Source organism: Pleurodeles waltl, chromosome 5, assembly GCF_031143425.1.
Source record: "Pleurodeles waltl isolate 20211129_DDA chromosome 5, aPleWal1.hap1.20221129, whole genome shotgun sequence".
NCBI classification, from domain to species: domain Eukaryota; kingdom Metazoa; phylum Chordata; class Amphibia; order Caudata; family Salamandridae; genus Pleurodeles; species Pleurodeles waltl.
Genome location: NC_090444.1, coordinates 51,805,060 through 51,827,009, shown reverse-complemented (window position 1 = coordinate 51,827,009; position 21,950 = coordinate 51,805,060). Strand labels below are relative to the sequence as shown.

Sequence of the window (21,950 nt, the reverse complement as noted above, 5' to 3'; positions counted from 1 at the left end):
TATCCTAGTGAATACCTGGAAGACTGCCAAAAATGCCCCTACTGGGGCGGTAGGTCCCTACTTCTTGGTACACAAGGACTTGCTGTATAGAGTAATCACCAGCGCAAATAAGGAAAAGAGGCAGCTCGTAGTCCCCGAACCATATAGAACACAGGTCCTCTTCCTAGCCCATAACCAACCGGGGGGAGGTCATTGTGGCCGGGAGAAAACAGAGGAATATTTACTAAGACGGTTTTACTGGCCCGGAGTATATGCACATATCCGGCGATATTGTGCCCACTGTCCGAAATGTCAACTGGTAGAACCAGGAGCCATTAGGAGAGCCCCGTTACGGCCATTACCGATTATTGATACTCCCTTCAAACGTGTCGGTATGGACCTAGTTGGGCCCCTTCTGCCATCCAGTAAAGGACACACTCATATTCTCGTCTTGGTAGATTATGCAAGCAGATATCCTCAGGCAATTCCACTCACTAGTATCACCACTAAAGCAGTTGCACAAGCAATGATAACGTTCTTTGCCCGAGTGGGGTTTCCTGAAGAACTTCTTACCGACCAGGGAACACCGTTCATATCTGGACTGATGAAACAGATATGTAAGTCCCTAGGTGTTCTCCAAATCAAGACATCAGTATATCACTCACAAACGGATGGTTTAGTGGAACGATATAATCGTACGATCAAAACCCTTTTGAGGAAAATAGTGAGCGAAACTGGGAAAGACTGGGATCAAAAACTTCCCCTAGTGTTATATGCAATAAGAACGCACGAGCAATCCTCTACCGGGCATAGCCCGTTTGAACTTGTATTTGGGAGGCAACCTAGAAATCTACTAGATATGGCGGCAGAATTATGGGAAGAGGAGAATAACGAGGAGCGACCCATTCTAGACTATATTCACAAATTAAAAGTCCATCTCCAGACAGTGTGGGAGGAGGTGAGACAACATTTAGAGAAGGCAGAAGACACTCAAAAAAATTACTATGATCAGGGTACTAAACTACGGGTACTACAACCCGACGATAAAGTATTAATCCTCCGACCCACCTCGGAACATAAGCTGATAGCCAAATGACAAGGGCCGTATCGGATAATAAAAGCGGTCACACCGGTTACCTACTTGGTGGAACTAAACACCCAACCCAGACGAACCCAAATTTATCACATCAATCTATTAAAGAAATGGGAAGACCCGGAAAATGGAAGCCATGCACCAGCAAGGGCGTACCTGATCACCCCGAATCAACCACTAGCATTAGAACTATGTCCCATCTCCCAAGTAGACCCACAAAAACTTCCCAGGGTCAATGAGTCCCTTTCTGAGATGGAGACACAGCAAATAATGAAGCTTATTCAAAGTCATGCCCGTTTCTTCTCCGAACTGCCAGGCAAAACTTCTTGGGTCCAACATCATATATGAACACCTGAGGGCAAAATTGTACGCCAACTTCCCTATCGTATCCCCGAAGCGAGGAAAATCCTTATAGAGGAAGAAATAACAAAAATGTTATCTCTTGGGGTTATTGAGATGTCCACTAGCCCATGGTGTTCTCCTATAGTACTGGTGCCGAAACCGGATGGGTCGGTCTGCTTCTGCATCGACTTTCGGAAACTCAATGAGGTATCACTTTTTGACACCTATCCCATTCCCCGGGTGGATGAGGTGTTAGAAAAAATCGGACAAGCCCGCTTTATGACCACTATTGACTTGACGAAGGGATATTGGCAGATTCCCTTAGCTCCCTCAGACAAAGAGAAGACAGCGATCGTTGCACCTTCGGGGTTATATCAATTTACCGTCCTCCCATTCGGCCTTCATGGTGCCCCGGCTACGTTCCAACGGTTGATGGATCGTCTTCTGAGACCCTTCCATTACTTTACGGCTGCCTATCTCGACGACATTGTCATTTTTAGCTCTACCTGGTCAGACCATCTCCTACACCTAGGAAAAATATTCTCAGCAGTAGCAGCCGCAGGCCTTACCGCCAACCCCAAAAAATGTGTCCTAGGACAGACCCAGATTTCCTATCTTGGTTATGTCATCGGTAAGGGAGTACTGAGTCCCCAAAAAGATAAGGTAGCCACCATTAGACAAATACCACTTCCAAAGACTAAGAAGGAACTCCGTTCATTCCTGGGGCTGGTAGGGTATTACCAACGGTTCATACCTCAGTACTCGACCATTACAGCCCCCTAGGCTGACCTATTAAAGAAACAGTACTCAAATACCCTTCCCCCTTTTTCCCCGTGCAACTCCAGGGATTTCACTGGCTAAAAGAAGCCCTATCTACTGAACCCATATTACGATGTCCCGATTTTTCCAGACCTTTTCATCTTTTTGCCGACGCCTCGAATGTAGGATTGGGGGCCGTATTAGCACAGCCAGATGAGCAGGGGTACGATCACCCCATTGTGTATATCAGTAGGAAGTTGTTACCTAGAGAACTAAACTACCCTACCATCGAGAAGGAATGCCTTGCCATAAAGTGGGCGATAGAGTGTTTACAATATTACCTCCTGGGGCGTCCTTTCATCCTTTACACTGATCATGCCCCCTTAACATGGTTGTCTTCCCATAAGGATACCAATTCACGAGTATTACGCTGGTTCCTTGAATTGCAACCCTTTACATTTCAGGTCCGTCACATCCCAGGGGCACGGCAGAGTCCCGCTGACTTTCTCTCCCGCTGTCCGGACTCCACGGTACTCTACCAGTCCCGTTCATGGGAAGGGGTGTGTAGGCGGGCGTCGCTCGCCTCGCCTACGAACATCCAGAATTGGCGTTCGCCCGACGCCTTCCCCGACTTCCGCCCACGTCGTCATGGAGACGCGTGGAGGCGGAGACGGCAATCGGCCCCAGACTTCCGGGTTGCCGGAACTTTAAATAATGAAGACGCAGCGAAAGAGAGTAGAGAGGAGAAACCGGAGCCGAAGGATTTCCATCGAGCACCCGAACGAGGAGACCAGGAGCGGAGAGCAGATCCCGACACAGAAAAGACGGCCGGAGCAGAAAGACAAAGAGGACACGAAGCAGCCTGCCACGGCCCAGGAGGGTCGTGGCTGCACAAGGTACGGACCCTTTTTAAGGGCAGCAACAATAAGGGGAAGGAAGGGGAGGGGGAGAGAGAGAGAGAGGGTGGGAAAAGACAGGAGGTGAAAGACAGGGGAAACTCCCAGGGCACCCTACCACTCGACTAATAGAGAGAGCAAAAACCCCCTCCTCCTCACAAAATCCTAACCATCCCACTAAAGTAAAAATTTCACAAGACCTATTAGTGTTTGTTTAGTTAGTCCCTCACTACTTCCCTCACAGCTCCACCCCTACCCTCACTAATCACAGAAATCAGTAGACCAAGAAAATACCGTCCCACTTACCTGCTGTATCCTCTTTTGTTCTTCCGAGGGAAATCGTGGACCCAGGGGAGGACACCTGAAACTCGCCACCTGGAAAAGAAAAATTTAAGGAAACCATTAAAGACCTGCAAAGTCCTACAGATTGGAGGAAGAGCAACAAATGAGAGGAAAACAAGGCTACCATCCTATCACTGTGTTCCACCTCTCCTAGAACTTAAAATAAAGAAAGAAAAACCCCTGTTAAGGGTTAAAAATCTGCATCTGTGTTCTCTGTATCCCAGATCACAACCCCAATCCCCCACAGACCAGTAACCCCCCCCCCCAGTTGAGATTCACAACAGCCATGGGGTGGCTAAGAGTGTTTTTATGAGCGTCTGCACTTGGTACTGGTGACCAAGTAGTTGTTTTTCAGGGTGTACCAGTTTCTCTATTACCATGGTAACACTGGCACCTGTGTCCCTGTAGGCCTGAACCTCAACACCATTGATTCGGGGCAGTTGCTTGTACTTATCCATATTAAGGGGACAAGCAACCAAGGTGGCCAAATCAATGGCACCTTCAGAGACTAACACAGCCTCTGTGGTCTCCCTAACAAGACAAATCCCAACTAAATTACCAAAAGTGAGCCCAGCTACTCCCTTGGATCGGCTATTAGTAGGTTTGCTCCCACCACCACTGCTATTACTAGGGGCACTAGAGGTTGCAGTAGGGATTGTGGTAGTGGGAGGCTTGGTGCTTTTCTTTGGACAATTGGCATCAGTTGTCCAATGACCTTTAACTTTACATAAATAGCACCATGGTTTTTTTACTTGATTAGAAGAGGGTTTGGACCCACCATCCCCACCAGAGTGTTTTTGTGGGCCTGATGAAGACTCATTTTTAGATTTGTCCCCACCCTTGTCTGAATACTTACCATCTTTCTTCTTGCAATCCTTGTCACCCCCTGTATGAACTTTTCTGTTCACTCTTGTTCTGACCCATTTGTCTGCCTTGTTTCCCAATTCTTCAGAAGAGGTCAGATCTGAGTCCACTAGATATTGGTGTAACAAATCAGACACACAGTTATTCAGAATATGCTCTCTCAGGATTAGATTGTACAGGCTTTCATAGTCAGAAACTTTACTGCCATGTAACCACCCCTCCAAGGCCTTCACTGAATAGTCAACAAAGTCTACCCAGTCTTGTGAGGACTCCTTTCTGGTTTCTCTGAACTTAATCCTGGATTGTTCAGTGGTTAAGCCAAATCCATCTAAGAGTGCATTCTTCAAAACTGTAAAATTATTGGCATCACTTTCTTTAACAGTAAGGAGCCTATCCCTACCCTTTCCACTGAAAGATAGCCATAGGATAGCAGCCCACTGCCTTTGAGGGCCCCACTATACCATACAGGCCCTCTCAAGTGCAGCAAACCACTTGTTAATGTCATCTCCCTCCTTGTAAGGGAGAACTATCGTATGCAGATTCCTAGAATCATGATCTCTCACAGGATTGCTATCAGGAATACTGCTGCTGCCACCATAGGGTCCAAACCCCAACCTCTGTCTCTCTTTTTCTAAGTCTAGGTATTCCCTGTCTAGAGCCAGCTGTTGCTGTTAAAGCTTCAGCCTGGTCTCTTCCACTCTCAACTTATTGAGTTCCCTTTCTAACATTTTGTCATCAGGGTGGGTGGGTTGGGAATGTTTTGACACAGAAGAATATTTTGAATGAGCAGAGGGAGACCTGTCCCTAACAGATGGCACCCTAACAACCTGGCCTCCAGGAACAAAAACATCCCTACTGTGATGGAAGCTTCTATTACTACCAGCTATGCTAGGTGTTCTGCTAAGGGGCAGATTAGGAAGAGAACCCTGTACCACTACCTCAAGGGGCTCCCCTGAGTCAGAGTGTGAGCTGTCTCCTAACTTTTCCGATGAGCTGCCACCCGGGGCCTTATCATTCTCAACAAGCATATTAGACAGCAATTCTCTAGAAGGGTTCTTTCCTACCACTAAACCTCTCTCAATGCAGAGACTCCTTAGGCTCTTAAAGTTAAGGTGCTAATAAGTTGTATTGACTAAATTAAGAGGAGTTCCTACACCAGACATGATAGAAGAAAGTTTAGAGACAGATAAAAGAGAGAAATACTTTCAGGACTTTTTAAAGAACAGAAAAAAAACTTTTTCAACTTTTTGAAACTTTTAGAAAGTTTTAGAGGTACTTTTCAGCACTTAGCAGATAGTGTAAGAGAAGAAAAGCAAAAGTTTTTGGTTAGGTGTAGATACACTGAACTTGTTTTGTATATTATTCTCTTATGAAAAGTACAATATGACAAAGTGGTAAGTAGTTACAAGTACTTATCCCACCGCTGCACAGCCAATGTAGGAGGCTGGCCTGGCTTGTAGTGGGTACCAAGTGGTACTTACACTCTTTACCAGGTCCAGTTATCCCATATTAGTGTAGAAGAGGTGTTTCTAGCAGCTTAGGCTGATAGAAGGTAGGTATAGCAAAGCAGCTTAGGCTGAACTATGAGACATGCAAAGCTCCTACTATACCACTGGTTTCATATGCATAATATCATAAGAAAACACAATACACAGATATACTAAAAATAAAGGTACTTTATTTTTATGACAATATGCCAAAAGTATCTCAGTGAGTACCCTCAGTATGAGGATGCCAAATATACACAAGATATATGTACACAATACCAAAAATATGCAGTAATAGCAAAAGGAAGTAGTGCAAGCAATGTAAAGTTAGAGTAGATTGCAATAGGGGCACATAGGTATAGGGGCAACACAAACCATATACTCCAAAAGTGGAATGCGAACCACGAATGGACCCCAAACCTATGTGAGCTTGTAGAGGGTCGCTGGGGTTGTAAGAAAACAGTGAGGGTTAGAAAAATAGCCCACCCCAAGACCCTGAAAAGTAGGTGTAAAGTGCACCTATAACATCCAGAGAGCACAGAAGTCGTGATAGGGGGTTTCTGCAAGGAAGACCAACACCAGCAAAGCAACAACAGTGGATTTCCAGACCTGAGTACCTGTGAAACAAGGGGACCAAGTCCAAGAGTCGCGACAATGTTGAGAGTGGGCAGATGCCCAGGAAATGCCAGCTGAGGGTGCAAAGAAGCTGCCACCGGATGGAAGAAACTTTGGTTTCTGCAAGAACGAAGAGGACTAGGAACTTCCCCTTTGGAGGATGGATGTCCCACGTTGTGAAGAAGCTTGCAGAGTTGTTCCTACGCAGAAAGACCACAAACAAGCCTTGCTACCTGCAAGGGTCACAGTTAGGGTTTTTGGATGCTGCTGTGGCCCAGGAGGGACCAGGATGTCGCCACTTGGATGAGGAGACAGAGGGGGCGCCCAGCAAGTCAGGGAGCCCTCACAGAAGCAAGCAGCACCCACAGAAGTACCAGATCAGGCACTTAGAAGAGGAGTGAACGGGAGTCCACCCGAAGTCAGAAAAGGGAGTCCCACAACACCGGAGGACAAATCAGAAGGTTGTGCACTGCAGGTTAGAGTGTCAGCGACCCAGGCTAGGCTGTGCACAAAGGAAATCCTGGAAGAGTGCACAGGAGCTGGAGCAGCTGCAAATCACGTGGTACCCAGCAATGCAGTCTAGCATGGGGAGGCAAGGACTTACCTCCACCAAACTTGGACCGAAGAGTCACTGGACTGTGGGAGTCACTTGGACAGAGTTGCTGAGTTCCAGTGACCGCGCTCGTCATGCTGAGAGGGGACCCAGAGGACCGGTGATGCAGTTGTTTGTTGCCTGCGGTTGCAGGGGGAAGATTCCGTTGACCCGCAGGAGATTTCTTCAGAGCTCCTGGTGCAAGAAGGAGGCAGGCTACCCCCAGAGCATGCACCACCAGGAAACAGTTGAGAAGGCCGGCAGGATGAAGCGATACAAGGTTGCAGTAGTCGTCTTTCTACTTTGTTGCGGTTTTGCAGGCGTCCTGAGCAGTCAGCGGTCGATCCTTTGGCAGAAGGTGAAGAGAGAAGTGCAGAGGAACTCTGGTGAGCTCTTGCATTCGATATCTGAAGAATTCCCCAAAGCAGAGACCCTGAATAGCCAGAAAAGGAGGTTTGGCTTTCTAGGAAGGAGGATAGGCTAGTAACACAGGTAAGAGCCTATCAGAAGGAGTTTCTGACGTCACCTGCTGGCCCTGGCCACTCAGAGCAGTCCAGTGTGCCAGCACACCTCTGAATCCAAGATGGCAGAGGTCTGGGGCACGCTGGAGGAGCTCTGGGCACCTCCCATGGGAGGTGCAGGTCAGGGGAGTGGTCACTCCCCTTTCCTTTGTCCAGTTTTGCGCCAGAGCAGGGCTGGGGGATCCCTGAACCTGTGTAGACTGGCTTATTCAGAGATGGGCACCATCTGTGCCATTAAAGCATGTCCAAAGGCTGGGGGAGGCTACTCCACCCCAGCCCTGCCATTTTTTTCCAAAGGGAGAGGGTGTAACACTATCTCTCTGAGGAAGTCCTTTGTTCTGCCTTCCTGGGCCAGGCATGGCTGGACCCCAGGAGGGCAGAAACCTGTCTGAGGGGTTGGCAGCAGCAGCAGCTGCAGTGAAACCCTGGGAAAGGCAGTTTGGCAGTACTCGGGTCTGTGCTAGAGACTCGTGGGATCATGGAATTGTCTCCCCAATGCCAGAATGGCATTGGGGTGACAATTACATGATCTTAGGCATGTTACATGGCCATGTTCGGAGTTACCATTGTGACGCTATACATAGGTAGTGACCTATGTATAGTGCACGCGTGAAATGGTTTCCCCTAACTCAAAAAGTTCAGGGAATTTGCCCTGAACGATGTTGGGGCACCTTGGCTAATGCCAGGGTGCCCACACACTAAGTAACTTTGCACCCAACCTTCACCAGTTGAAGGTTAGACATATAGGTGACTTATAAGTTACTTAAGTACAGTGGTAAATGGCTGTGGAATAATGTGGACGTTATTTCACTCAGGCTGCAGTGGCAGGCCTGTGTAAGAATTGTCAGATCTCCCTATGGGTGGCAAAAGAAATGCTGCAGCCCATAGGGATCTCCTGGAACCCCACTACCCTGGGTACCTTAGTACCAAATACTAGAGAATTATAAGGGTGTTCCAGTATGCCAATGTGAATTGGTGAAATTGGTCACTAGCCTGTTAGTGACAATTTGGAAAGCAGAGAGAGCATAACCACTGAGGTTCTGGTTAGCAGAGCCTCAGTGAGACAGTTAGTCATCACACAGGGAACACATACAGGGCACACTTATGAGCACTGGGGCCCTGGCTGACAGGGTCCCAGTGACACATACACTAAAACAACATATATACAGTGAAATATGGGGGTAACATGCCAGGCAAGATGGTACTTTCCTACAGTGTCACTGTTGCAAATTTGGGCGGAGGAAATATGTCACACATGAGTCCTACTGCAGGACATATGGCAGGCTTATTAGTAAGTAAAACATTTGCAGGCAAATCAAATGAGATGATGATGCAAATTTATCAGCAGACAAATATCACCAACTCTATTTCACATGAGAACTTCACGATGTGGAGTAACAAATGAGGGAGATAGTTCAATTTGAAAACTAAAAAAACTGAAATGGGCCTGTTATACGTAACTGACACACATATATATACATATATATATATATATATATATATATATATAAAACTTTTGCTGCCATAGATTTCAGATTCCATTATTGATGTAATTTGTGAGGTCATAAGAAGCGCATCACAGAGGTGCAAGTCTTACTTATGTCAGTTACGTATATCTGGTGTATTTTATAGTTTTTTTTGTTTATAAATGGTAGTGTTTTTTCACTGCATTTCTATGTTTTTTTAAATGTTAAGTTAAAATCTAACTACCTTTGTCATGTATGACCCATCTCTACCTTTTGGCCTGGGCCAGGTCTAGCACCCAACCCACCACACAGATGGCCAACCACAGTGTAAGACTATGCATGGCAGAGGTTGGCCATAGAGCCTGGTCTGTGGGCAGGCCCTGCACCCAACCACATGTGGCAGCCAACCCCTTGCCATGCATTGCTTTTGGTTGTGGGTGGTGATGGAGTGGCTACAGGTCAAGGCTGAAACGGCATCAACATGTACTGATGTTTATGTATAATACTGAGGGCAGTTTCTATTTGTTATGTTACTCCAATTGCACTTGAAACTCACATACCCTCCGACTTTCGAAAAGTAATGCACTCTAGTCACATCACAGCAGCATAAATATGCCAAAATGCATTTTCATACGGCCCTTGTCATTTCAAAGATGGCACTCAAAAATACCAACCTGTTGCCTTTTAGACCTGAACAAGTTTTTATAACTCAGTGCATGGAGTTACATAGTTGGGGTCATATTTATAATCCCCTAGCGCCACCATGTGCCACATTAGCATAATTTCTGTTTACACTAATGTGGCCCAACAAGGTCAAAATCCTAGCTCCTTGTATACAATGTGGTGCAATGCATGCATTGCGCCAATTTGTAACTCTTTGTGCTCCATTATGCCTGTGCCAGGCATAATGTATGCAAAGGGGTCCTTCCCCTGTTAGGATGGGGCGAAAAAATGGCCTAAGAATCAAAGAGATTTCCTTGCATTATTTTGTACGGCACTTTTAACGCCTGCTCAAAGCAGGCGGTAAAAGGGGGCTTCTATTATTTATAATGGTCCCCTATGTACTCTGCAGGTGTAGGGCCAATATTTTGGCACTACTCCTGCAGAGTACATCAATAGCGTCATGACAAATTACGCTATTGCCCCCTACTCTGCGCAGTGGTGCAACGTATTTTAAATATGGTGCACACATGGTAGCGTTAGGGAGGCGCTAAGGAGCAGCACCACTTTCCATAAATGTGCCCCTAGATGCGCTGGAACATTCACAGGCATCAATAAGTTACACACTCATGCAGTGACTCAATGCACTGCTATCTGCATTGGCCTCAGTCTCCATAAAAAAGCCAACCACCCTGCTGCAACCCATGTTTATGTTTGTGGATGTGGGCAGGTACTCAGCAAAGATTTAAAAACTAGCAAATAAGTGAATCAGAGAACTCAAACTGCCAAAAGAGTATTTCCTTCTATATTACCCTTCAGTAATCCTTGTATTGATCCGCTTATAGCGACAGGGGAGTTTACATCCATGTGTACCCAGGGGCTCTAAAAAAACTTGGGAAATGGGTGCGCAACTGATATATTTTTCTTACCACTTGCATCATGACTCTGTACCATTAGGAGTTCACATTCGTCATTGTGTTAAGTGTGCTGTTTTGTGCCCACTATGATACTCAGGGGCACATTGTGCTACCTTAGCACCGCCATAGCATCATTGCCTTTGCCCCGCACCATATTTACAAAGTAGTGAAATGCACGCATTGCGCCACTTTGTAACCCCTTGCGCCACATTATGCCTGCGCCAGACATAATGTGTGCAAGGGGGTGTTTCTGTGCAGGAAGGCCCAAAAATGGTGCAGTGAAATTTACATCATTTCACTGCACCATTTTTTCTGTCATTTTTAATGCCTGCTCAAGGCACGCATTCAAATGACCCACCCATGGGTCTGCCTTTGCTTTGCTGCACTATTTTCGCTATTGACGCTAGTACAGGAAAGCGCCGCTACAGTGTCAAGAATTGTGACGATGTTGTGCTAACGACCGCCAGGGTGCGCCGCATTCTAAATATGGCACAACAATGGTGTCGTTAGGTGGGGCAAGGGTGAAGCAAGAAGAGTGCCACATCAGGACTGATGCACCCCTTTCTTGTAAATATCCACCTTCGCATGCACACATGTGCATGAAATTTGGTGACACAGTACACATTTTAAAGCACAAAACAATATTGCAGGTTTTTAATATGTGTTGTTTATTTTTTGTAATTTTTAGCTTTCAGGTAAAATGCATAAAACAACGTAACCCCTCAAAATGGGGGATTATGTCATATATATATAAGTAAACAATTGTATTTAAGTTACTTACAGAGGGCACCATTTCTGCACTTTGGGTTGTCCCCCATAGTAGATTAGATGTCTTGGTCAGCCTTTTCACATTTGAATGTCCCCCAAATTTTGGCACCATATAGGGCCACTACTTGTGCTTTTAAGTTATAGAGGTCAATAGCGAGAAGACTGGTCTGGGCAATGTTGCCTGATGATTTTTAAAGATTGCCATAGCTCTATGCTGAAGTACTGCCCTTTGTTTTGAATGTGCAAAGTACAGGATAATTTACTATCAAGCATAATAGCCAGACACTAAAGTTTTGCTACACGTTCAAGCATCTTCTGCTGCAGAAATAAATCTCCTCTGAATGACTTGTGGGGTCTGATCCCCCTAAATTTGGTCTTAGTGGCATTAATCTCCAGTCCCTTGTTTTCACAATATGTGTTAAAATTATCCAATAATTGCTGCAAGCCTCTAGATGTTTGGCATATCAGAAGGGTATTATATGTGAATAAAAGTGCGGGAACTGGACCCCATCTAACTTTGGAGAGTCATTATTGCATTTTAGGAGAGCCATGATAACATCATATATGTAAAGTGAGAAAAGTGTAGGCACAAGCACACAATTTTGTCTCACACACATACATTTAGGGATATGATCACTAAGTTCACCCTAAGGTCCCCAGTGGACCTGAACATAATTCTCATGATGTAATCTTTTTACTTGAATAAGAAAGCCCGCAGGAGCTCCCAGCTCCTTGAGTGAAGCCCACAACGAACCCCTCAGAAATAGATCAAAAGCTGTCCTTAGATCTACAAAAGCAATATATAAATGGACAACATTCAATTTTGTGTATTTCCAGATAATAAGAATGAACCTAAACACCTGATCTACTGTGGTCCCTCTTGATCTAAATCCCTCCTGATAAGGTGACACAAAGTTATTGACCCCTATCCAGTCTGGAAGGTTATTCAGAATCTGCCTCACATAGACCTTCTGTAGAGTGTCCAGGAGGCTAATTGGTCTTTTGTTTCCTGATAGTATAAATCTCCTTTTTTGTGTATGGGAAATATCCCTGCACCTTTCCAGGTATTGGGACTCCTAAAGCTATAGAATTGCACAACAGATTAATAGTTGGGTACCATATTGATAGATTGTGTTGCAGTAACTCCCTTGGGAATTTATATGGCCCAGGGGCCTTGCACGATTTCATAGCCTCTATGGCTACCTTTGTCTCCCCAAGGATACAATATGGTTGTACTGACATGTCCCTAATTGAGTAACCACATACAAGGTTAGACGGGCTGTGGAGAGTAGGTCATCATCATCATTATTGCCTTATTAGTAGAGATTAGCAAAGTGTTCCACCCATTTGTTTGAAGTCAAATATGATTCATTCTGTGAGCCTGGTTCCTTGGTTCCATGGGCTATGATTTCCCAGAAGGTCCTATTGTCTCCATACTTTGCTGTCTCAACTAAATCTAACCAGTTTGAATTATCCCGGGATATGCTAGGCTGCTTCCAGTGCTCCTGCATACTGAGCTCTAGCTACACATGCCTCACATAGGATTTAGATTTTAAAGCTTTCATTAGGACTGTTTTTGTCTGCAACTTTTCTACATTTACCAGGGATTACTCAAGATGTTTTCTATTGAAAGTGCAGCTTTGCTGGTGCTTTGGTTAAAAGTGCTTTTAAAGTACCAGCCAAAATATTATGTGTCTCGACTATAGGGTTATCAGAAACAGGGAACCCTACAATAAGCATTAGAAATATCAGTTAAAACCTTTGTGTTTCCCAATATCAAGGGCCACTTAATTGATCTACAATAATTTCCCACCATTGGTAATAAAGCAGTGGTGCTGATAGAGACACCCAGTTTCTTGATAAAAGATTCTGACAACATTAGTAATGATTACTATTGTCTCAGATATCTATCTTGAGATTTAACACCTTGTCCACATAGTGAAAATATTCGATCTTTGATCTAGTCGCACCTCTCTTAAAGGTGGAAGAACCTAGCTTGTCTGAATCAGATCTGCCATTAAAAGTCAGCAGGCCATTTTTACTATAAAAAGGGCCATCTGCATGGCGGCCACCACACCGGGGACATAAGAGCTAGAGTGAAGAGAGAGTATACCCCATGACACATCCTCCTCCACTGTGGCCAGATCAAAGCCACAAAGTAGCTCATATCTAATATTAATACCCTCCAATGACAATACTGCTCTTTGTTTTAATGGTGTTCATAACATTTTCCGATACATTAGCGGTGGTGGATTCCATGTTCCTCTGTCTCGGCCTGATGTAAAATTAAAGAAATACAAACTGCGCCCTTTTAGAGTGTAGATTTTTAATCCAAGATTAACCCTAAACATCAAGGCCCCATGGCACTGGTAGAGGCAATGGCGTTAACACAGAGGGCCTTATTATGACCCTGGCGGCCGATGGTACCACCGCCAGTTTATTATGACCGTGGCGCATTAGCCACAGCCATACCGCCGGCCCCTGCGCTTGACTACCAGGCTTCCTCCAAGCCTGAATTTCGGGCAGTGAAATGCGCGACGGGTACTGCTGCACCCGCTGCACATCAACATTGCTGCCGGCTCTATTATGAGCCGCCTGCAATGTTGATGTGACTTTTCTGCTGGGCCAGTGGACTGAAATGCTGTTTCCGTCCACTGGGCCAGTGAAAAAGTCATAATAGAGAGCCACCAATACTGGCAGCTCAGGTGGTAAAGTGGCCCCCGCGGCTTCGCTGTCTTTTTGAAAGACTGCGAAGTCGCAATGAGGGCCAGAATGTTTTACATCCTGGTTTATGAGGTGAATACGTTAACCAGGTTTCATGTAACATACAGAGATAGAATCACTCAATATAATTCTGCCAAAAGGGGTTTGAGAGTTTTTGTCTAAGCCCAGCGATGCTTCATGAAAGTCTATTTAAGGTCTCAACAGATTGAAAGTCAGCATGCTTCGGAGAGGAGACACCAATCATTACATCCATGTGGTGCACTATAGAGATCTCTTTAGAGTCGTAAGCTACCCGACTTGATTCTGTCACAATGTCAGGGCTTAGAGATGGAAATGTCTCATAGTGCAGAGTATAATTCGTCCTAGACAAGCCTATTTCATGGGGTGTCACTACAGGGAAAGAGAGTCAATCTATGGACTCCAAATTAGACGAGGTATGATCTGTAATTGCTTGAAAATGGATGTTCCTATTAGATGACATGGGTCTCTTGTAGCCTGAGCAGTACCTGCAGGTGTTACAGCAGGTATAGGTAAGGAACTGTTCCTCAGATTTCTACTGTCAATCAATGGAATTTGTAAAGCACTCAACTGCTTGAGCTGAAGTGTCCCAGCACTCTAAAACAGAGAGTGAGAACAGAAGGGGGTTTACCCTGACTACTTTTGGTCAAAGATCCAAGTTTTTAATTGCTTCCTAAAACAGTGTTTGGACTTGGCCATACAATGTTTGATTGGCAGAGAATTTCAGAGTTTTGTCATTAGTACTGAAAAAATACTACCACCACAACTGACTTTAGCAAACCTGGGGATATGCATAAGTCAAAGGTGGTTAGATCTCAGGGACTTCTCCTGGTGGTACCTTCCAAGTCTGCTTCTCAGGTAACGGGGGCCTTGGCCCTCCAGTGCTCTAAAAACAAGTGAGGGCCTTAACTTGAATCCTTTTTGCCATATGTAGCCAAGTGAGCTGCTTCAGATGGAGTGAGATGTTTAGGTGAAGCGGGACCCGCCGTATCAGCCTTGCAGCTGTATTTGGTATGATCTGAAGTCTATAGATCAGGAAAGCTGGAAGACCCAGATAGTGGCTCTTGGCTTAATCTATGCAAGATGGTACAAGAGCCTGGGCAAAAGTTTTAGGGTATCTTTTGGGAGCAGATATAGAAGCTTCCTGATTGATTTAAGCTTCATAAAGCAGGGAAAGTTTGGATTGGTGATTGAACATAAAAGGGGCTCTAAATTTCACCATATCTCTTGTTCTTACATACATTTTAATGTAATCTGACACTCCAGCATCACTCAGAATGTACTTGGCACCTAAAATATCACAGCATATTAAAGACAAACATTGGAGCTTGAACATTATCCAGTATATTTCTCTATTTATCAAAGACTCCCAACCTTCCCTTGCATTACGACCTAAATTGGGAGCATTTATAATATACATTGCATTGTCAGTTTGTTTTTGTACGCTTATTTTAGTATATGCATTAGTTCATTGCAAAAGTGTGTCATGAGAGTTCAGCCTAGTAGGAGGAATTTGATGGAAATCTCTCTCCAACCTTCTCATGGTTGATGGGCCATAGAAGACTGATATACTAGGAAATAGAAAAATGCCTAGGTTTGTCATCTACCCATGGGCCAGGATGGACACAAAGATGAGTGACATTGTCCGCACAAACCCTCTGGGCTCCCGCTGCCTTTGCATTCAACTGCTTTGACTATTCCCCTAACTATAGTGGAATTGGGCCTTACAAGAGTGTTTAATAGGCTCAGCAGCGACTGGATGATTTAACCCTATGGTGTTACTCAGATCCACATCACTTAGTGTGTTCCAACAAAATTCTCAATACACCTTTTAATTCTTTGAATTCTGTTGTCAATGATTCCCTTAAGGATAGCTTACCCTGGATTATATTCCCCATACTCTCATTGCCACTATGCGCTTTTGAATCCCAGGGGGAGAACCTGTTTGAGTAGTGGCTAGAGGACACAGCTTTGGTGAGCTCAGCAGAACTACTAATGAATGTCGTCATTTGTTTTGAGGAGTTAGCTGGCACACTCACATTTACTCAATCACACTCTTTTCCTCATTCACACCAAATCTCTCTCATTCATTCTCTCTCACACTCTATTACACCCTCTTATACTCATGCTTTACTCACTTTCAATCACTCACTTATATTCACTCTTAATATCACTCATTCTCAGTCGCTCTACTTACTGAAACTCTGGCCCAGGTTTTCTAATGTTTTCCACCAGGCATGCTTCACTTTTGTGATGCAAACCTGAGGCAAAATGCTCAAAATGTTCGAATGGGATTTACTATCCAACACAAATTAGGATTTGCAATGGTTAGAATCAGAAAGTAATGCAAAGTGTTGCTTTGCATTATTTTGGGTAAAAGGGGTATTCCATGGGTGGTGCATTAGCATTCACATGCAACTACCTTTGGGTTATCATGCAATCCTTATCTACAAACATTGCTAAACAGACATTTTCACCACAGTTTTAATCATCCTTCAGGCAGGTGTACTGAAGAGAAATGTTTTGATTTTGCCTTGTTTTTCTAACTTTGCATGTGTACAGCATCATACAACACACACAAATTGAAAGAAGCATTACAGCATAGTTTTTTAACTGGATCAGACCCCTTTTGTTACAAAACATGTGCCTCAGAGAGTGCACATTGGTGCATGACTGCCAAAAGTGCACCAATATGGCACATTTGTCTCTCTCCTTTTGACACTTGCAGTCCAGCAGCTTTAATACTGCATTGCCTTGCACCAAAGCACAGTAAATCTGGGCCTTAGTCCCACACAGTCTCACTCACTACCTGTCACTGACTCTCACTCACTTTCTCTCACACATACACTTGCTTACACAAACACACTGCATCTATTACTTAGGCACATTCCCACCCACGTACATACATGCATTTAAAATCAAGAACTTAACTCAGCTGGCACCAAAGGTCCGGTTCCAGCTAAGTGTGCTCCATTTTAAATTACACTAAAAGTGAATAAATGAATATTATTCACTATTAGTATAATGAGAAACATGCAAAGAAAACAAAGACTGTGGAGCTGCCCCCATGTTCTTAGCACACATTTTGCCATCTCCACGGCCATGGTTCACAAAGGCAGTACCAGAGGTTGCAGGATAGAAGCCACGGGTCGCAGTTGTGACCCCTGTCAACCCCTAGATGATGTCCATTCACAAGATTAGAGGTTAGCCACAGAGCATGACTGGGGTCTGTCAACAGCGGCTTAGATCTGTAACCTCTCCATTGTGAACAATAAGTGAAGGCTTTTAGTAAGGTCTGACCCTGACAAATCTTTAGACTTCTCACCAGCTAATATATTTAAAAAATCTTCAATAAAAATATGTACATATACACAGGTAAAGAGGGATGGTTGGTCTTCCCTCTTCATCCATGGGTTTTTTGCAGCGCCCATTCATATTTTGCTTCCATCCACTACACAATAAATCATAGGTCAATGTGAAAACGCTGATTGGCTGGTGTCGCTATTGCATTGTGAGTGATGCTATTTTGTCTGACCACATGTGCACATTCGGCTAAAAATAAGTGCACTTCAGTGCCTCAGTTGTTGTGCAAACACTTTACTTTTCAAATTATTAGTATTCTTTTAAATATTTTGTAATCATCTTTTTATATGTATAATATGCATTCAGGTAGCAATATTTCAAAGCCATTAGACACTTTTCTTTTTACCTAAAAGAGTCATGTATTAGAATGAATAAATAAACTATAACAAGCAATGGGTAAGTACTATTTTTAGGGTCGAGCGTGCAAAGTGCTCTGTCTCTTTTGTTATCTCTCCATGGACTTGTAACCACGCCCATTACTTTGGTTGGTTCGTGGACTTGCCTTTTAAAATTGGCTTGATTTGAATAGTGAAAGACATGCATATGTCATGCCTTTTCTGGTGTTTAGCCCTCCTCGAGCGCACCGGCCAACTACTGAAAACATATGAGGCTCCATGTTTTCAGGATGGTTTCAGGGCTACTTTTTCTCTTTGTTTCGTAAGTAGCGCGATCTCGCTGGGCAGTAGTCACGTGCTTTGCATGACATCGATCCTGTTACATAGATAATTGCACTTTTGCCAGTAACATAGATAATTGCGCGTTTGCAGATACGTTTCACTGAGAGCTACCTTCTGTTTCCTTATGTGTGTTTGCTTTGTGGCCGTCAGCTCGTTTCTTTTGTTTTGAAAGTGCTGGCAGGGCTGGATTTTGACAATTGTGCCAGACAAAAGGTGACAGCTGTTTACTTGTGGCGGTATGACCACTGCAGACCCAGTTAACCCACTGTAAACTAACCAACTCAATGTGTTATATCACCAGCGGCACATCGGAGTTATACTGCATCCTGTATCATTTTAGCGGGTAGTTATTTCCATTTACGCCTGATTTGCTGTGGCTACAGATTTATCTTACTGTTTGATGAATCCAGGAGGTGGTGGTGATATATTGTGTTGCATAGTCCCTGTCACATCCAGGTTTTTTGATTGACCGCATCACTCCTGTCAGATGACACATTCACAATACATATGCCACACGAGCTGCTAGTGGGCTAACACAGATGCAGCTGCTTATGTGAATTATAGAAGAGTATGTAGTTTAAAAAAAACACAAAATGTGCTTATGTATTTTCGTTTTAAATTATGGTCCCTGGTGCATTGATTTGGCCAGTTTTGGGCTGCACTGTTAGTGCTAGAAATTTTAGACCTAGCAGTCATTTGTGATTGCTTGTGCATTCTATGGGAGATCCTGCTTATCCTGTGTAATTGTGTGATACTTTTTCTACGATCTAATTACAGTTGTTGTCTTGTAGGTGTGTGTGTGAGCTTTCTCTAGTTTTCTATTTGATTGACTATGAGTATCCCTGTCTAGAATATCTGACAAACTAAGGATCGCCATGCAGTTCTTTCTGCTGTCACCTGAAAATGTACCAAGTTGTCCAAGGCCATGTGACTATTCTTCAAGCCTGACTGTATGGTCATTAGCACTTTGCATTCTGGGACTTGCAGTTCTACTTTGACCATTTTATGCAAGGGCTTAACAATGCCATCACACAAACATGTTGGCATAAAAGTCAAGCTTGGGTGAAAGTTTTACAGGAAATAGGGTCACTCGGACCAGTGCATGTGGCATTTGGGGCATTGGAGTGTTTAACGTTCAAGGTCTGGGCTAGCAACTCATGGGATATGTAAAGCTCCCATGTTGTCTATCGTCATGTTGAACATTGAAGCAGCCTGTGTGTCTTTTTCTGCTAACAGCATGGTTTATTCTCTGACTTGTAGTTTGGTTTTTAACATTGTAAGTATGTACTCAGAGATCCGATCATACGTTGCCTTAAAGGCTAGTAAAGTGTTACCCATAACTTTGGGGCAACTTTGTAGCTCGGGTATCTCTGCAGCTGGGTGAAGTCCACTTTTGACACAAAACTGGAGGTTTCAGATAAAGATTTTGATGGGCTCTGTCATATTGTTTCTAAAAGGCTCGAGCTGGGCATATCCGCCTCCTCCTGCTTTTTAATTGTTAACGTACCGAGAGTTACTAAACGTTGCATGGATGAAGTATCAGCTTTGAATGTGTCCTTTCTTACACATGGCAGACCCCTTAAGGCAGTCCTAGTCTTTTGAGTAAAATCACTTTCCACATTTTCATTTGTAGGCCAGGCTCCTAACCTCCCGCGCTGATCAAGCGGGGCCCGTAGTCAGACTTGTGTATCAGACTGAGGTAAACTCGAAGTCCATATCCATCTGACTGAGCTCTCACTCATGGTCCTGATGAGTGGAGTAGGGAGCTGCCTCTCTGTTGAAAGTGCTTTGGCGCCTTGTCAAGGATATGAAGTCGAAGCGGGCAAGGCGCTGCCCGATCCAAAAACAAGGCTCCGGTCCAGCTCGAGTGAGTATTTAAACCTCAAGCACAAAATGATCATAGCGATCGTATGGCCTCTGCCTGACCTTTGTAGTGTTGGGGCCCTAGGTCCTCATGCTACTGAAATACGTCACCCAGACACAGTGGCATGGTCGGTAGAACTGGCCCTGGGCACGTGCACCCGGCCCTTTTTATTTTCAGGGTCACCTGACCGGTGACGCCTGTGTGGGGTGTAAATGGAAGGCCGGCCCTCAGCAGAGTGGCTGGCAAAACACTAGAACGTGTCCAGCAGGACACTACAACGTTCACAGTATAATCTCCCGCATCAAGAATTAAATCTAAACCAATAACCTTTGATGTAAAACTTTTGAGAGAAAGAGATAATCAATTCATGACTAAATTCCACAGTATATAAACAAAAAAACCTTGAATTAATCCCAGCGTCCCCGCTTTACCAAATTGTGTGAAACTGGGCAAATCGATATTTTATTTTACCACGCCCCTTTTTAGGTTGAGCTTAGCAGCGTGCAAGCAATTTTCTTCTGACGCTTTTAACAACGCCCAACTCACGCCCATGACTACCACTCGTTCATGGGCTTGCCCTTCAAAAATGCTTAGATGACATTGGTTAATGGTTTACGCTTGTCTCTCCTTAGGAAGGTTTTGTTATCAGCTAGGCCATCGGCCCTGTTACATGGCTAAATGCACGTTTGCCGATAGGTTTGACTGCGAGCAAACTTCTTTTTCCTTTTGCGTCTCTCATTAGCGCTCATGCTCATGGTGGCCGTGACGCTGTGAATCGGCTCGCTTATGTGAAACAGTTTTACTTTCCATTTTCGATTGATGTGGCAAGATCAGTTCAGTTAGGAGTTTACAACGTTAATGGCTCTAGCTCAAGCATATGCGAGACCCATTGCATTGCAAATGCTTATTTTGATTTAGATTGAATATTGCAAGAACACAGGCACCACAATAGAGTGGTGGAATGCAATTTTTGTTTTTGTGGCATACACTTGCAATAATAAATAATTAACCATCGGACAAGCTGCCAAGGCAAAACCTCTATTTACTTTGCCAGTGCTTGTTATGAGGCGGCAAGGTACTTCCTTTACAGGTGCTTAGAATTTGTCCCATCAAAACTTGGGAACAAGAGGGTACTCCAATCTTTATTATTCTGTTTTAATATGGTCATAGGAATCTTATCAAGGTATTGGGCATTTGATTTTCCAGCGCCTTTTATGTAGGTTGTGATTTTTTCAAGTAGAGCTATCTTTTCACCTATTATACAACCTGCAGGGTTTCAGATGGAACTGCTCTCAAGACAGGAGTGCAGGGCACATATAGTTCTTTTAAGTAATCACACCACAAGTACTGTTTGTGAGTTCTTTGCACTCAACTTACACGTCATTAACGTTGATAACTTTTTTTGTTTTGATGCATCATGTAAAGTACACACACATTTTTTATGGTCTTTAGAAATGGTCTTACAATTTGTTTGCTGTGTACCCAATTCCATCCTCAGGTATAGGACTATCTTTTACATGTGCTGCCTCAGAAAAGAGAATGGGCATGGAGAAATAACTAGAGTCACACTCAGAGATAGCACCTTCATCCACACCTAGCAGTGTGTCAGAGGAGACAGTGAATGGGCATGCAACAATAACTACAGGGTCACACTCAGAGATAGCGCCTTCATCCACACCTAACAGTGCGTCAGAGGAGACAGTGAATGGGCATGCAACAATAACAACAGGGTCACACTCAGAGATAGCGCCTTCATCCACACCTAACAGTGCGTCAGAGGAGACAGTGAATGGGCATGCAACAATAACAACAGGGTCACACTCAGAGATAGCGCCTTCATCCACACCTAACAGTGCATCAGAGGAGACAGTGAATGGGCATGCAACAATAACTACAGGGTCACACTCAGAGATAGCGCCTTCATCCACACTTAGCAGTGCGTCAGAGGAGACAGTGAATGGGCTTGCAACAATAACTACAGGGTCACACTCAGAGATAGCACC

General features: G+C 44.3%; 1 protein-coding gene across 1 annotated transcript in view; it reads right to left on the bottom strand.

Annotated features, from left to right (window-relative positions):
* LOC138295327 (uncharacterized) overlaps positions 1 to 21,950 on the bottom strand; it is a 360,326-nt gene that overhangs the window by 301,556 nt on the left and 36,820 nt on the right. The window contains exons 3-4 of the mRNA XM_069233551.1: positions 4,268 to 4,384; positions 3,376 to 3,444 (exon numbers count right to left, since the gene is read on the bottom strand). Of these exons, the coding sequence (XP_069089652.1) occupies positions 3,376 to 3,444; positions 4,268 to 4,384 (186 nt within the window). The remainder of the gene's footprint in view (positions 1 to 3,375; positions 3,445 to 4,267; positions 4,385 to 21,950) is intronic.